Source organism: Oenanthe melanoleuca, chromosome 3 (genome assembly GCF_029582105.1).
Source record: "Oenanthe melanoleuca isolate GR-GAL-2019-014 chromosome 3, OMel1.0, whole genome shotgun sequence".
NCBI lineage: Eukaryota > Metazoa > Chordata > Aves > Passeriformes > Muscicapidae > Oenanthe > Oenanthe melanoleuca.
The window spans coordinates 84393652-84411036 of NC_079336.1; the positions used below are offsets into that span (position 1 = coordinate 84393652).

General features: G+C 37.7%; 1 protein-coding gene across 2 annotated transcripts; it reads left to right on the forward strand.

Moving 5' to 3' along the window:
- The first annotated feature begins 31 nt into the window (after positions 1–31).
- On the forward strand, positions 32–16725 carry PREPL (prolyl endopeptidase like). 2 transcript variants are annotated; one of them, XM_056488781.1, is made up of 15 exons: positions 32–279; positions 640–888; positions 1847–2047; positions 2567–2633; positions 3272–3478; positions 5471–5594; positions 7896–8112; positions 8677–8862; positions 10321–10524; positions 11263–11438; positions 12814–13030; positions 13223–13372; positions 14239–14365; positions 15263–15345; positions 16070–16725. In XM_056488781.1, exons 2-15 carry the CDS (start codon positions 664–666, stop codon positions 16148–16150), a joined length of 2265 nt encoding a protein of 754 aa, XP_056344756.1. In that variant the 5' UTR covers positions 32–279; positions 640–663; the 3' UTR covers positions 16151–16725. The 2 variants fall into 2 exon arrangements, with proteins under 2 accessions (XP_056344756.1, XP_056344757.1); XM_056488782.1 differs by having other exon boundaries at positions 32–888; positions 1850–2047.
- The last annotated feature ends 660 nt before the right edge of the window (positions 16726–17385 follow it).

The window sequence follows — 17385 nt, forward strand, 5'->3', positions numbered from 1 at the left end:
CGCTCGGCCGCTGAAGCGACTCGCCGCCATCTTATTTACGGGCAGCGACCCCGGGAGCGCTGCCCCGGCCCGGCGTCTCCTCGCGGGCTGCCCGGGAGCGGCGGGCCCCGGGAGCGCTGCCCCGGCCCGGCGGGAGCGGCAGCGGGAGCAGCGGCACGGCGAGTGCTTGCGCGGGCCGCGGGCGGACGGGCAGCGCCGGCGGACACGGGGGCCCGTCCCCTGCCGCGCTCCTGAGAGCCGGGTTCGGCTGCTGCTGCCCAGGGAGCCTCGGGAGAGAGCGTGGGTTTGGTGTTAGGTGGTGGGGAGGTAGCGGGAGACGACTTCTCCAAACTTTCCCGGTGTTTTGTCCTTCGGCGTTTGGACGTTCACGGTTGCACCTCCCCTTCTCCTCATAGTTTCACTGGAATTAAACTTCGCCAGCAAGGTTCAGGTTAAAACGTGGGTGCCAGTTGTTAACAAACAGACTGAGTTTTACTTATTTGCTTACTTGATTTACCTCGTGAATCAATCACTTTTCTTTGAAAGAGAAAGTTTACGCTATGTCTATTTCATATGTGTGTATGTATATTTACACCTGCAGTTTACCTTATGTGTATTTCACACACGCTGTGTAAATGTTCGAAAGTTTGGGATTTTCAGAAATTCTAGGTTGGCTGTCAAGAAATGAAGGTTAGGATGTGCTGTGCTGGACTGCGGAATCTTCTCCAAGATTGGCTGAGCTTCAGTGCCAAGTACTACTGTAAGCATAACCCTCCTCAGACAGTGAGTCCTTGCAGTAAAATTGGACCAAGAAAGTGCCGCATCCTGGACTGCTCAAAAAGTACATCATGTACCCACAGGACTGCACCACCTGGAAGCATCCTGCCATGCAGATTCTTTTCCTGCAAGGTATGCTGTTTAAGTATAGACTTAATACCAACAACCACCTTGGCACAGCTGTTCAGGACCCAGTCATACTTCTCACATGTTGAGGAAACACATTTTTCCCGGAGAATTTGAAGCAGAGGAACGAAGCCCAGGATATCAGTTACATTCAAGGACATGTACCATTGTTCAGCTTTCCTATGCTGTTTCGACGTAAAGCTGCATTTTGGTTGATTTTCCCTCAATTTTAAAAAAATTGGTATCTTCCGACTTAAGTAAAGTGTCTGGAAAAATCTGCAGAGAGAGATCAGCTAGTGTAGAGGCAAAGTGTCCAAACTGATGATACCAGACTCTGAGCTGGCTCAAAAACGCATGACTTTTTGCTATAGAAGATAGTTTTGTAGGCAGTGAGGTAGCAGTAATCTCTCATTTCATGGAAAACCAGATCCTTAAACTTACTCCTGATAAAGTTGTTGCAGATCCTGTATCAGTTCACTTCATTCTGCACATTATGAACATTTATATTAACACTTCTGAGGCAGTGGAGTAAGAACCTGAATGAGCTGCTAGGACTCCTAGGTAGTGTTTTCTAGGAAAGGAAATGAGAAATGAACACTCTAAGGAGAAGAAATTATGAAAGAATGCTGTGAAGAAGGAAAAACGATAAAATTCCATAAAAAGTAAAACCTAGCTCTAGAACAGGAACAAACATATTTACTTATAATCAATTAGGAGAATGTATTAGTAGTACCCTAAATTTTCAAGAAAATACCTCTATAAATGTGTCAAGTAAAGCACATTTGACAGTGTGTCCCCAAAAGATTGAGAAGAGTTAAAACGCATTCCAACTGCAATTTTTGTTTTTATTGTTGTGTAATGCAAAGGTGGTTTTGGGCCTGTGGCTTAGGGGATGTTGCTTCAATGTGTTCAGATTGGTGTGCAGTGTGCTGGTGTGTAGTCATTGTTGTCTTTCCTTACTTAGCAGGAAGGAACAAAAGTCCCTTCCAAAAGGAAGCAAAATACATCCATAGTAACTTCAGACCTTTTGCACAAGAACCTTCTGAAATCAGAGCAAAAAAATTGGAATGACATTTCACCAACATACAAAGCTATCACAAAGAGAATCAGAGAAAAACTGGAAGAATTGCACAACATATATACACTCACTTCAGGAAGCCCAAGGGTAAGTGGCAAACAAGACAAACATTTCCCATCACTGACTACAAATAAAAGACAGTGGAGCTGTTCCTGCTATAAAATGCTGTTTTACTCATTTTTTACAGTAGAAGTTTGAATATTTTAATAATTGTATATAGTAACAGTTTATGTTTAGAACAGTTTATACCTGTTATGACAGTGAATTTACCTTAATTTCTCCATAGGCAAAAGCAAGTAAAGATAAAATAATTATCTGACTTTTGGATAAAGAATACAAGACAAAATTTTAAGTTGCAAGAGCAGTTGCAGGGGATCTGGCCTTCTGTGAAATTTAGAGTGGTAACTTAAGTACTCTAACTGAAAAAACCTTTCTGATGTGTTCAATTCCTTCTTCAGTGTGGAGTATATTGGAGTATATCTGTCATTTGTTACATTTGTTACAATTTGTTACAATTCTGTTCAGAAAAATTACTGTATATAGGGATTCAAAGGAAATAGTCTAATTTTATGCTGGACTTGAAATATGTTTGTTTGTATTGAGCAGATGAGGTTGGGAGAGAATGTGTACTTTCAAGAGAATGGCTACATATTTCTTGCAAAAGCAGATGATGGTAAGGGATTTCTCTTCCTAATATGGTAGGATTCTTAAAAAAGGTATACATGTATAAAACTTAGTGTTCTTTTCTTGCATTAACGCTCTGCTTGTCTGTTTCTTAGCTAAAAATACTTCTATACAATTCTGTAATTGAGTAATAATTCTAGAATCCTGAATCTGAAAAGGTGAGGTAAAGACAGTTAGAGAATAGTATATATTGACACTAAGGCAAGTTGCTGGAGAGGAAAGAAAGGGGACACTTCTTTTCAGAGCCCTAACAACATTTTGAAAACAAGAAAAGAACAGCCGTGCTTTTTTATTTCTGAGAGGGGGTGAAAGAATTTCTGATTTTATTTATTAAAAACAACTGTGCTTTAACTGTCTGAGCTTTAAAATACAAAGCCAAGATCTAAATTTTGAAATATTTTTAATAATAACTACAGGACTTTTTTCCTTGGAACTGTAATTTTTTGTTTATTTTTACAAAGTGCATTTGCAAATATCTTGCAAGACAGGTATTTGATGTTGATAAATTCCAGTAGAATGTTTGTGGATACTGGAGACAGGTTTGTTAAATACAGACATGGGGAATCACTGTTCATTTTGACGGTGTCTTAATTACAGTATTTTTTACTATCTCCTTTTTCTATACAGTAGGTGAAGGAAATGCTGAGATTTTATTCAGTGTTGAAGATCTTGGCTTTTCTGATGCCTTTATTCAACGGATCAGAATTTCACCAGATCAGAGATACATGGCCATCAGCTTAAAAAGTGAAATTTCTGAAGAGGCAACCTGTATTATTATGAAACTTGCTAATCTTCCTGTTGTGGAAAAAGTAATTCCAAGTGTATTTAGCTTTGGTAAGTTGTGGATATGTGTTGTAAATATCCCATGGATCACACAAGCTTTCAACACGTTTTTCTTAGTTTAAAGATTTTTTTTTTTTTTAATGTGAAAGCAACATTTAGAGATGTTGAATTGTTTCTTATGGTTTCTTTAACACTGCACAATTACAGGATATGGATGAAAGGGACTGCTTCCTGAATACAAGTTTTCCTTCATTGTAAAAGCATTTATATATGTTAACAACAGTTATGCATATAATTTTTTCTATTGAATCCAATATGATGTATTCAAAATATAGTGACATGACTGTTTGTCATATAAAGATCTTTCTGAGGGATGTTCTAGCTGGTAAACCCTTACAGCTCCAACTGAAGTCACTGGTAGCTGTAGACAGTTAGCTTTGTTTGCAAAGTGTGGAAGTACTACCTACTAGTGAGTATTGGCTGGAATTTCAACTGGAATCCAGGATGTGGGTCACACTTCAGAGCCCAGTGAAGTCAGCCAGGCCTTGAATCAATTCTTTCAGAATAGATTACAGTTTCACACTGCTGTTAAAAGAAGCAGAGATAAATGGAAGGGGAAAACATTATTTTTTTATAGTATGTTAAAGAATATAATTTTATAAAGAGTATAAAAATATATATACAGTGTTCCACATCTTGTACTTCGGATTATATTGCTAGATGTCATCAAGTATACCTAGTGCAGTAAGCAATTTGCCTGGGCAGAGCAAAAAATAAAACTCTAGGTAAAACTTCCTTGTTAAAAAAAATGAGGAGTAGCAAGAATTTAGTGTTGTGTTTCCACACTGAAGATTGTAATACCTGTTAAAAATAAACATGTAAATTTGCCAATGACATTTTACACCATGTTTGATTTAAACATCTATCTAGGCTGATCCAGAAGAATCAGTACAGTAGAGAGACCAACATCCTGTCCTAAATAGGTGTGACAGATAATAACAGTACAAAAGATGACTATCAGAATGGAAAATTCTGTAAAGTTAAGTCAGGTGAGTGAGGTACGATGCTAATGTCATGAAGCACACAGATGCCTCAATAATGAGCAAGAGAATTAGGTCTTAGAACCACTTGCAAAGTTTATGTGCTTGTATTGAGTGATATAAAATAGCAGGGAAACAGACAGAAGTTACTGAAAATTTACACCTTGATTTTTCTATAGGCTGAGCTACAGAAAAACTTGGATTTGCCCTCTAAAGGCTTGTCTTCATAGTGAATCCTCAGCTACCTGTGCACTTTGGAGCCACATTGCTGTTCAGAAAGCAGTGTTTGTGTTATTTTGGTGTTGTGAATTCCTTGGGTTTTGTACTGAAAATCAGTATGCATAAGACAGCATACAGCAGCTTTTAAAAGCATATGTACATCATTCTGTTGGCTGTAGGAACAGCAGAGATTGCAGGAATGTGGCTGGGTCAGTAGGAATAACCAGAATAACAAGGTGCCTGTATTTATACCTTTCTTTGTTGGTGAACACATACACAAGCATAGAAAACTGGAGAATTTTTATCTCAGCAGTACCCATGGAGCACATGCATCATCTCTTTTCTCATAATGGCTTGTGTGCAGTCACATGCAGCAGTGCAGAGCTTATGATGTCTTTATTATCTTGCTGATTCCATGTAAACCTCTTTTTCTCTGCTGTTTTAAACAGCTGCATCTCCTATTTTCCTGGTACCTGCAGAACCCGCACATGGTCAAGAGCTTCCTATTGCTGGGCCCTGCAACATTGACCTCTGCTTTTTTGTTTTGTTGTTTTTTTTTCCAATACATTATGAGATTCTTATTCTGTGGTATTCAGATAAAACATGGAAAGACCTTTTGGTTCTTACCTCAGTCCCCACAGGATGCAGAAGTGCTGTCCTCAGTTCCATGCCACCTGCAACCCACCTTTTTCACCTGGGTCCAGTGTCCATGGAGGCTCTCATCTTCTCTCAGTAATATTATATACTGTTCTGAATTTGATATGCATTTGTCTTTTTTTTCCAGAATGGGCTGCAAATGATGTTCTGTATTACACAACTCAGAAGAACCTTAAATGCCAGAATGTATTCATGACCACTTTCACTTACCAGAAACATACTAAGTTAGTTTATACAGAACAAGATGCAAGGTAATACATACCTAAAATATAACAAGTCCTTTACATATTTCAGAGTATTTTATATGTAAAAATATATCTGTTTTGGAAAACAAAGTGTCCATATTGTATTTCAGATAATAAAACGCATTTTTGTGTTCTGCTGTCAGTAGTGCCTTATACAGCCTGAGAACGTGCTCTCTTCTCCTTTTGATATGTGATCAACAGAGATTTAACTTTCCTCTCTTACCTCATGAGTTCAGCTGAGTTTATAAATGTCAAGGTCACTCTCAGGTCAGGGTGTCCTTTAATGAATGTGTGACAGTTTCATACAGGGTAAATCAGACCGTGGATTTCATTTTGTTTTCTCTGCTATTGATGTCTGATACATCTTTTAAAAAAAACACATAAGTTCAGGCTAATCCTTGCTCTGGGTAATGGATGAGCAAAATCATTACAACATTCGAAGAGACAGAACTATTGTTGACTGAATACCCTCTCAATAACCTTTCTTTAAGCAGTGCTTTAGGAAGACAAGAAGGCTCTTTGCTAAATTGAGCGCAGAACTAGCTTTTCAGCATTGTAGCACATGGTATATTTATATAGCATTCCATAAATATTTGTGATTATTCTTAATTCAAGTTACATATTTAGTAAAGAAATTCCAATTATACTTTCATCGGGGAGAAAAAAAAAAGAAAACAAAAAAAAACCTGCAATGGAGATGGAATAAATAAGATCTTTATTTTCCAGCTGCATTTGATGCACACTTTTGGAAAATCAAGTTGCATTGACCTGGCACTTCCCCACAGGGAAACTGTTGGCATAATTCTGAAGGTCACAGTCATTACAGTAAATCTACTAGAAACTTACTCTAAAGGTTCATGTGCTATTGCAGCTCATAGCTGAACTCCTTCATTGGAGATGGCAAGACATTCTTTTGTATTGCCATTGAGCAGTTCTGTTCTGCATCTCACCAGCTCTTCTTGTTGCGATCAGATACTTTTTTAGAAGCTGAAAATTTCTTGAATTTAAAAAAAAAAAACTACAAAGATAAAAAGTTTGTAATGTCAAGGTGATAATCCTTGGGGAGAAGTGTAATATGCATTTCAGCTCAACCCTCTTAGAGGCAGGATCAGCAGAGCTGAACTCTCGGAATCTCTACAGAATGCAGTGCCACATTCTTGCCAAATTCATGGGTATTAGAAAGGCAGGAGGCTGATTTTTCTTGCAGACTTTAGCTCCCCCTCTGTGCCTGTCCGAAAGATGTCAAGAGGGTGCAATTAGAAAAAGAATAGTACAAAAAAAACTTAAGATCCTCCACCTGCAAATAATTAAAGGCACTGAAAATGCTATCTAAAGCATCCTTTTCTTCACCAGTCAAATACTCTGAATCCTAGAGAGATCATCATTGTAGTCATGTATCTGATCTGTGTGATGTAGATTATGGTATTCAACCCTGCATTTTCTTGATGGAATCTGCATCTTTGTGTTGGACAATTTTGCTTTTAGAGACATTCAATCTTAAGGGTTCAAAATGGCAGAGAGACTGTTCTGATCCAAGGTGTGACGTTCCAGTTAATTAGGGTGACTCACAGAAATCTGAATCTGAATTTCAGCCTGAACTTCTGTACTATTACCATCCAGCCACTGGTTATCATTCTGCTTTCTGTTTCTAGATTGTAGAGGGATTTAAAACCAGTAGGTAGATCCTAGTTTCTTAGTTCAAAAACCAGTTCCTAGTTTCCAGCTTTATCACTCCAGCACTGTCCATCCTGCCTCATATAGGCCTCTGTGCTTGTTTCTTTTTAGATTGTACTTTTTATCTTATTTGCTTCAGACAGTTAGGTCAGTAGCACATAGACATTTTAGCGATTTATTTTTTTAATAACTCTTACTTTTGTTATTGCTGTTCCCACATGATGTCATTTATTATTTTAACTATCCATTACTACTTTTTTTTTTTAAAAAAAAGGTTACAAGTTCAATAAAAAGTTCTGCATTTTGCCTGAATTTTAAAGCCTGTATGCATCAATGAGCTTCCAGTCTAGCTCAATGATGCAAAAACCTAGATTTTGTTGGGCAACAATTGAACTGCTTTCCTTGCAGATTTTAGATTTCACACATAAGATTGAGGGGTTTTAAATCCCAGGGCAAATGCAGCAGAAGTGGGTCTGGAAGCCAAGTAGCCTGAAATTTCTCCAGTCTGCTTACAGGGATGCAGTTTCTTACCTTGCAGATGGAAGTCCATGATTCTGAAACAATTTATTTATTTTTAAATACTGATAAAATTTAAGCTTTTCTTTTCCTTTTTTTTTAAATTATTCCCTACAGATTCTTTGTAGACCTCTATTGCACAAAAGACAGGCGTTTTCTCACTATCAACAGCAACAGCAAGACAAGCTCAGAAGTTTGGCTGGTCGACTGCAGACATCCCTTTGAGCCACCTGCTCTTGTACAAGCACGAACTATGGGGGTCATTTACCACATTGAGCACAGAAAGGACCAGTTGTACATTCTTACTACATATGGAGAGCCTGCAGAATATAAGGCAATTTTGAACTGATAATTCCATTCATAGGATTAATTTTTATACTTATTGCAAATCACATAGAAATAGTAAGGTTGGCTTTTCATTCTGTTCATCACAGCTTACTGAAATAAATTAAGAGAGAGAGCTGCATGAATTAAAAAGAGTCTCACCTATAGGAGGCCAGTTTGATACTAACTCCTTTGACAGCATCAAGAAATGACTATGCTTCAACAATCATTTCCCCTATATCAAAACTTAAGTTGGTGATCTCAGTCTGTATTCAAACCCACCTACAATTGTGCTGGCCGTGCTGAAAGCACTTACTGTATTACAATCTTCTGTAGAGTAATCTTTGAGACTTGGTCTTCTCCAAATGTTACTGCATTGGTCTTCTATTTTGCCTAAGTAAAGGGAGTTTAAAAATCTCCAGTTTTAGACAGCCAAACACCTCAAATACAAATAAGTATTTTTTTGCAAGCAAAATGTTGTATTAGATCACCTATAAGTCTGTACTTCTCATTTGTAACTCTTACTACATTTTAGTAATACAAGGTTGTTTGATTTTTTTTTTTTTCTTTATAGTTGATGAAGGCACCAGTAGCTTCCAGTGCCAAGGAGAACTGGCAGTTAGTTTATGCACTGGAAAAGAAAACCAAGCTAGTAGACTTTGAGATGTTCAGTGATGACTGCATTATGTTCCTGAAGAATGCTGGTCATCTTTACTTAAATGTGATTTCTTTTGTTTCACACTCAGTTCAGTCAATAAAGGTACGTTTTAGCTTGAGTTAAGCAGCATAATATTTTTCCAGCTTTTTTGTTGTTGTTGTTGTTGTTGTTGTTGTTTTTAAATAATGAAAGCAAAGATAAATTCCAAAAGTAAGAGCAGTTTGGAAACTATTAATATTGGCAATTTCATCATTATGGCTAATTATATTTCCTGTGGCTGTTCAGGATTTGATGTGGTTGCTTATTTGCAGCATTTAGAAAGTTAAATTGCAGCTATCCTGTGAGCCAGTCCTTCCTTCAATGGATTACAGTCAAGCTCTTCACAATACAGCTGATTTCTAATGTAAAACAGAACTTAGTTCCCTAAATGCTCTACTTAGTTTTACTGAGCCTATTTTTGACTACACTCATTGGTGTAAGCAAGGCCCCTCTCACAGGAAAAAGACTAATGTTCAGAAAACAAGTATGGACAGTGTCCCATAATAAATGGGAATAGTTGATACTGCAGTGCAATTGGTGCGAAGGATTTGCTTCCCTTCTCTAGTTGTTAAATACTTGTGAATTAAAAACAAAGTGACTCAAGCCAAATCCATGATTTCTGAAGACCATTCAGGTGGAATATTTAATTGATTTGTTTTCCTGAAAAATACAGTCTGAACAGCTCACAAGTTTATTGCAACAAGCTGCCAATGCTGCACTCTCTAAAACTATTACAGAAAAAGATTTTCAACAAAGTACACTGTATGGTCTCCAAAAATCTTCATTTTTTTAAATGGCTGTAGTTTATTTATTCAGAAAGGGCCTGCAGTTACTCAGGAGAACTTGGACTTCTGCTGCCTTTTCAGAAGCCTCTAGCAACCTAACCCAAGTAAGTAATGGTCTGGCAGAGGGTTTGGCTATGTCCCTGCTGCTCTCAAAGAATGAATCTTGATTTCTTTCATTCTTAGCAGAGTTAAAAACCTTAAATATAATAACAGTAAGTGTCTGAGGGTGAATGTGCCAGGAAAAGGTTTTGTTCTTCACAATGGCTGGCACTAGGAACAAAGTTAAGAGGCAGGGGTTTTCAGTGGCTTAGCATTACTGAGCTAACTCACAGTAAAAGCATAATAGCTGACATGGACTTGGCTGTATAACATGTTGAAGTAGAACTGGAAATGCAGTAGAAGGAAAAATAGGATCTAAAAAATAAAACTAATGCAGAATCATTTCAAATGTTTTCTTTCAAAAAGTCTGCACTAATACCCGTTTTAAACTGAATTTGAATTTATTTTTTTCTCTTTATTTCATTGTCCAACTTTATCCAATGGCCTCAGGGGAAAAGTTCACCAGTTCTTTCACTTTTAATTGTTTCATTACTGGATTTAAATTAAATACAGATTGTGCTACATGCAAACTGAAGATAATTAGTTAATATCCAAAGTTTTTTACTCTGAAGGACATACTAAGCAAAATTTACAGAAGCAGTGTAAGGGTCTCACTTGAAATGCCATGTTTTCTCAGCTACCTACGTGGGCCTGTGAATTTGAATTGGAATCTCATCCTGAACTTACCACCAGCACCTGCTATTTTCAGCTCTCCTCCCCAGTACACCCCCCTAAGCGTTTTGCATATTCATTTAAAGAAAATAATCTCATTGAACAAGCTGTGCAAGAGGTACCAATTATTACGAATTGTCACACTACACGTTTACTAGCTAAAAGCAAGGTAAGATTTTTCAGTCTTTTCCCCATTTCTTTTATTCTTTCCTTCCTCCCCACCCATTTAAAGAAAGTGCATTTGGCAGGGAGCAGAGATTTAAAAATGTAAAGAGCAGTTGCTGCTATAGTTACTAAACAGTGGGTGTTTTCTTCAGTGCTATAGAGAAGAACAAGAAAGAGTCGTGATTTTTTTTTCCCATTAAACTGGGTATTTCAGAGGAGATAACAGCACACAATGAGTCAAGCATCTTAGTATAAATGAGAATTGCTAGTTGATGTAATGGTACTGTACTCCACATGATAAATGAAAAAGGTGCCAGCTATTGAAAAGAACACCCCACAACCAGCTGCACAGTGCAGATCAAAAAAGGAAAGTTTTAACAGCCTGAGTTTAAAAATTTGGAGATGTTAATAAAGAGTTTGTACTGTGGTAAGTGGTAAACTGTATTGTTAATAACATATATTCTTGGTGTTAAAGGGGGAAAGAAGACTTGGGTGTTTTGATAGTTTAAAAACTCCTCAGGTGTTGCACTTAAATGAATTTATACTCTGCATCTGTAAGCCCACACAGCAGAGGTTCAGTCTCAGGCTTTATTTTTCAAGAGTGCTTTGTACATTCTAAGTGAAAAAAAATTACTGTAATCAAAAAAACACATTTTAAAATAAATAATTGAAGTTTTCATTGCCATGTGTCATTGAGATTTCTGCAATGTCCCTTATTGTAAAACTACTCTTTCTTTTCCAGGATGAAACTTTGGTGCCAATTACAGTTTTTCATAATAAGAATTCTAAAGAACTACACAGGAGACCACTTCTAGTTCATGTATATGGAGCTTATGGCATAGATTTGAACATGAGCTTTAAAGAAGAGAAGCTGATGTTAATTGAAGAGGGTTGGATATTAGCATATTGCCATGTTAGGTAAGTCAAATATAAAATGGAAATAAGATTTTATTTTGCAGGATTTGTTCATGGACAACTGAAGACGTACCAAAATATTTTTTGTGTACCTATATCTAATTATTCCTATCTTCTTAGATTTTTTATTTAAGTATTTTTTAAACTTACTTCAGGGAAAAAAAACCTCAAGGGCACACTACATTTTAGGTTTCTTAAATCTACATGATGGCTGTATCTAACTTTTAATCTTTTCAAGTCTTATTACTTCTTGTCTTGTCTTTGCTCAAGAAAAATTTCGGTTGCATGCTCAAATTGCCATGACATGTTATCTCCTTCTGAGAGCATTGTGTGCTAATGCTCAGTCTATGTCTTGTGAAAGCCATTTACTTTCCACAGCAACAACTAACCATTTAACCTGCAACCCTTGTTTTATTGGCTAAATTCTCTATCTCCAGTCTAGCTACAAATCTACCAGTTTTATAAAACTGCAATGTACAACAGGCTTCAAATTTTTCTCAGTAGCTAAGGAAGATAACAAAACAATCACTTTAGGGAGGGAAGGGAAGGGGAGGAATGAGTAATTGTTGGAAATACTAGTCCCAAAACAAATCAGCAAATATATTCAATCTGCTGTACTCAGTGTCAAGCATTGTGCTGTTCTTCCTCATGCCCCACTAAAGTCCCTTAGATACAGGTCAGTCCTACATGAAGATGGATTCATCATCCAAAGATGGCAGGCTAATCAAATAATCCATTTTAAACTTGAAACCAGAAGAGGAAGCTTCAGGTGGCTTAGAACCAAAATTACAATTGCATAGAAAGAAGCATAAATTATTTCTATAATTCTGTATTACAAAATGTAACATTTCAAGTAGCATTTGAAATTCACAAATTAGTGGGGAAGAAACCAAACCAAACTTTCTAACAGTCTCAGAATTTAAGATAAACAGAAGAAAAATCCTGAGAGTCTGGTGTGCAGCTCAGAAATACTATTCTAGTGGTTTTAATAAGTAATAGTGTTAGTAATGGAAGTATTGGAAATGTTTTGAATATTTTCATGGTTTCCTGTATAAAAAGATAATATTATCTGATTTTGTTTTGCCTAGAATGAAAATGTCATTTCCTAAAGTACAGCTTTTCCTGTGGGTTCCAGGACATAAGCACATGTGGGCCCTTCTACAGTTAGTTAGAATTTTCACCACTCATCATGAATGAATTTGTGTTCATGTTGTCTCTTTTAGCCTAAAGAAGGGTAAAGGCAAAAACAGAGAAGAGTTGATTTGGAAGGCAATCTGTGATGTGCAGCTCTGTGGCTGCTGCTGTTCTTTTGTTATCTGAAGCTACGCCTTATAATATTTTCTGAAGAGACTCCAACTTGAATTGCATTACATTTCAGGGGTGGAGGAGAACAGGGCCTTGGCTGGCACAGAGATGGATGTCAGCATAATAAACTCAAAGGTCTCCATGACCTCAGGGCTTGCATCAGGCTGCTGCACCAGCTGGGATTTTCTCAGCCCAAACACACAGCACTGGCAGCTGCCAGTGCTGGGGGAGTTCTCGCAGGAGCCCTGAGCAACACTGATCCAGCACTGATCAGAGCCATGGTTTTACAGGTGAGATGCTGCAGAACTTTTACAGATTATAACATTTAACTGTATTATCTGTGTTATTGTCCCACTTTCAGAATTGGAAACATTCCAGTTCAAAGCTCACTCTCCTCATTTGTTTGAGAATACCTTGGCCCATATATTCAAGGTCCTCTGTCCTGTTTGCCAACTCTTTTCTTTTTTTCAATCACTTCTAAGGCTCCCTTCGTAGATGTTCTAAATACAATGATGAAAACTCATCTCCCACTGACAATTGAGGAACAAGAAGAATGGGGAAATCCATTAGAAGATGAAAAATGTATGAAGTATATCAAAAGCTATTGCCCATACCAGAATATTAAGCCACAGGTAAAACTATGCTTTCTGTGCAGAATACTACAGGCATAGAGTGTAGTAGTTTATAAGAAAACCAAGAGTAGATCACTGAAATATAAAAAAAATCTCCAATATAAATTATTTCAGTAATAATCTTAGCAATAGTTGGAGTCACAAGTGACTACTGAAATTAACCCAATGCCTTCTCCTAAATGATACAGGTTTCTAAACTTGCTTTTGTTTTAGGACTTCCAGGAAGTAATAGATTACTCTATTGTATAGCAAATCTTGATATCCAAAATGCCTTCTTTTGTGGGGGAGTTTTGACATTCTACTGTGTTTCGCTGGCTTTTTTGCAGACACAGGAGGAAAGGAGGTATTTTCCACTGATTTAATACTTTCCAGAGGTATTAAAACAAACAAACACTGAAAGGGAAAAGGACCTATAGCTTTGACATTGTCATTTCAAGAGAAATCTCTCTTTATTTGACAATGTGTTGGCTGTGTTGCACAGCTTCATTAAGTAAAATTCTTACTATTTAAAAGCAAAGTTCTGTGCAGAGAGATTGCAAAAATAAACCTCAACTATTGTTCTAAGGTAAACTATTCCATGATTATTACTCCCTTTTTTCTTTTTTTGCAATCATCAGCAAGCAGACAGATACCAGATCTTTACTGCTGGGACATTTTGCAAGTAGATTATGCCCTACTATGAAGTCATTTTTTAGACCAAAATAGTTTTTGCAAGTTAGATAAAACTCTTAGAAAACACTAAGTAATTGTGTAATAGATGAATTTTAAAATAAACCCTAACAAGTTGTACAGTAAGACAAAAATGTGTTACTCTGTGAGGAAGACCAGTTGTCAGGTGTTTAACTGGTTTTGGTTTTTAATCTCAGTGCTATCCATCAGTTTTTATCACGGCATATGAAAATGATGAACGGATACCATTAGCAGGAATTTTACAGTATGTTCAGAAACTCAGGAAGGCTGCACTAGATCATGCCAGCAGAACAAGTAAGAAAGGTAAGGATAAGAATATCACAGATAAATTGAATTAACCTAAATCTTAACAGTCATGTAATTGAAGACCATAGAGATTGACTCCTCCTTAAATGAATTCAAACACAATCCCATATCACCAGCTCCACAGCAGACGCAGGATACTCTCTCAGATACAAAAACATAAAGACTGGAAGCCTGTGAGTGGGGCTCATTCTTTCCTAGGCCTCCACATAGGGCAGTTGTTGGACAGTGCAGGGTGAGTCCATGCTGTCAGTCCAGCTGCTGATAGGGCCAGGCTGCAGTTCTCAGCAGCCCTTGGAGAAATATCTTATTTTTGCTGCTGTACAAAAACCTGGTTTTCTCACTTTGCTGAAGTTGCAGGTCCTTAGTCCAAGCTAGAATGATAACAAGGCCAAGGCACAGGTGCTTTTATACCTGAAACTTAACCCTAGCTTTGGAAGTTTCCAGAAAAGGATATATTCAAGCCTGACTGTGTTCTTGTACCATCCAGTCTGGGAAGATGCTTTTACCATGATTACCAAAAGAGATCTTGAATAACCTTTTCTACATTTCATTATGCCATGTCTCTGAGCAGCACAACTGTCGTGGTTGAGAAATTGTAGCAGGTGCTGTGGTTGCTGTTGTGCTCTTTGTGCAAGAAGAAAAGAGCATGTTTTTCCAAAAAGACTCAGAAAGAACAAACACACTAAATAGATGAATATTTTTCTAATATGCAGTTATTAGAAATACAGATAATTCATTCAGAAAACCTGTCTACAATTCTCTTTTTCTTAAGGAATAATAGAAATTTTGTCAAGACAAGAAGCCAGAATTAGCTATCCTTAAACAATTCACATACCCACTTAATTTTTTCCTCGTTCATTCAATGTAAAGTGATCACCAGCTTCATTGTTCCAGGAAATTGGATTCCTAATATCATCCTAGATGTCCAGGAGAATGGCAGTCATTGTGATTCATCCTGGGAGCACTCATTGAATGAGGTATGGTTCCTTTGTGTTGGAGAGATATGTCCCCTCAAGGGATACTTCAGCCTCAGTAGTTGAGCAGTCACTGAATGTATGTTTAAACAATAAAGAAAAACTGCTAGAGCAGCTCCTGCTAATATATATATATGTAAAAAACTATCAATCTTTATATATAAATACATAGTTTTATATACATATATATACTTATACAGATATAAAAGAGAGAGAGTGACAGAGCCAAATTATTGAAATAGCCTTAAAATAGTGTTCAATTCCCACTGTAATGTGCTTTGAATGAAAGGTTCCAAGTTGTGCAAAACATGGTTCCAGCAGGAAAAGTCTTGCTCTGTAGAGTATTAAGTTCTTAAAACTGTCTATACTATTTATTCCCATCTTCCTCATTTGTAAAACGTAGATGATGGGTTGGATCTTTACATTTTGAAATGCATGATCTGAGCTATCAAAGCTATTACAATTAGCTTTGTCAAGATTTTGCACTTTATACAAGCATGCTTGTTAAAAGCAACATAGTGCCAAGACCTAACATTTTTACTGATGTCTCAGACTGTCACAGTTGGATACAAATCTCATTACTCTTAATTTTAACAAATCCTAGAAAATGTCAGCTTGATGGTGATGGAAGTTATTCTGAAGATGAATTCTTTCAGGAATACCTGCATAAGAGCCTGGAAGTTTATAGTGCAAAGAACTTTATAATAAAATATTTTCATTATTTTAGGTTGCAAGACACCTTGCTTTTCTGAACAGAGAACTTGAAGAAGTGTGCCATCCCCAACATCACAGCAAATCCTGGAAATAACTCCTAAACACACTGACCACCTGAAAAACTTTGGGTCAGATTTGGATTTGGATTTATGGAAAGCAAACACCTTCTCCACAGATCCACAGATCCTCTCTCCTCTCAGATCCCTGCTTTATGGGCACAAGTACACAAAGCTGGGTGTGGCATTGCCTTATAGCAGTACAGAGCAAGAACTGGATTTCTGCCCTGCCTGGCAGTGCAGAAGGAGCTGCCAGCAGACATGAGTTTGTCCAGCAGCTGTGCTCACACGAGCCAGCAGAGCAGCACTGCACAAGTGGAGCTGGAGCACAACAGTGGGCACACAGAGCCCCACAGCAGAGCCACAGGCACTTGGCACAGGCAGCCTTCCTGTCCAAGGCATCTCTTGCAAGGCCACATCTTACACAAGGCAGTAGAACTCCTCCAAAGTGCCTGACATTGGAGTCTCACAACTTCCAGAACTAATTCCCATATGTAGGTGATGGTGATTGCTGCCCTCTCTATCTGCACAGCAGCTATGGTGTACTGGTCATGTGCTGGGATTGACCAAACTGCAAAGAAAAGCACTCTCAAGAAAAGGAATTTGAGCAGAACTCTGATCTGAATACATTAAAAATCTTGCAGATAGCCTACCTAGCATGGTAATCTTAAGAAGGAGGTGCCAGAGTTCCTCAGGAGGACGAGATCAATGTGTCAGAAGATGCTAGAGTATCTTCAGAGGATACAACAAAAAGAAAGCCCTCACTCAAGCAGCCCCATTCATAGCTTAGCTGCCCTCTAAGCAAGGCACAGCATGTGCTGTGCATTGCTTGTTAAGAGAGATGTGTGGTGCACACCTAGGGCCACATCAACCACTGCAGGTGCAGCAAATGCAAATCACAACACGTGTACAAGTGTGACATGTGGTAGGGTTGGTTCAGCTCCTTTGAACTAAAGTACACACCTCTCACCTCAGCCTTAGGGCAGGAAAAGAAATAAGAGAATTCAAATGTATTCTAACTCAGAAAGGAGGGAGAGAATCAACTGGAAATGCAGTCATAAGTGTGGAATTAGATATTAGCTGTATTTTGTTCCTATTCTTACTAACTTTGAGGATAATCAGAGTTGTTACATTTTAGACAAGAGGTAAAGTGTCACAGCAATAAACACTAGTCTTGCTTGTGTTCACCTGTTTTAGCAAATACAGGGCTACCCCTTTGGAATAAGTTTTACGAATCTACAGACTTCTAAAAATTTACAGTGAACTGACACAG

Coding starts and splice junctions, on each gene's coding strand:
- PREPL (XM_056488781.1), top strand. CDS start 664: ATGAAGGTTAGGATGTGCTGTGCTGGACTGCGGAATCTTCTCCAAGAT. Junction 13,031..13,222: donor TCAGAGCCATGGTTTTACAG/GTGAGATGCTGC, acceptor ATCACTTCTAAG/GCTCCCTTCGTAGATGTTCT. Junction 15,346..16,069: donor GGGAGCACTCATTGAATGAG/GTATGGTTCCTT, acceptor TCATTATTTTAG/GTTGCAAGACACCTTGCTTT.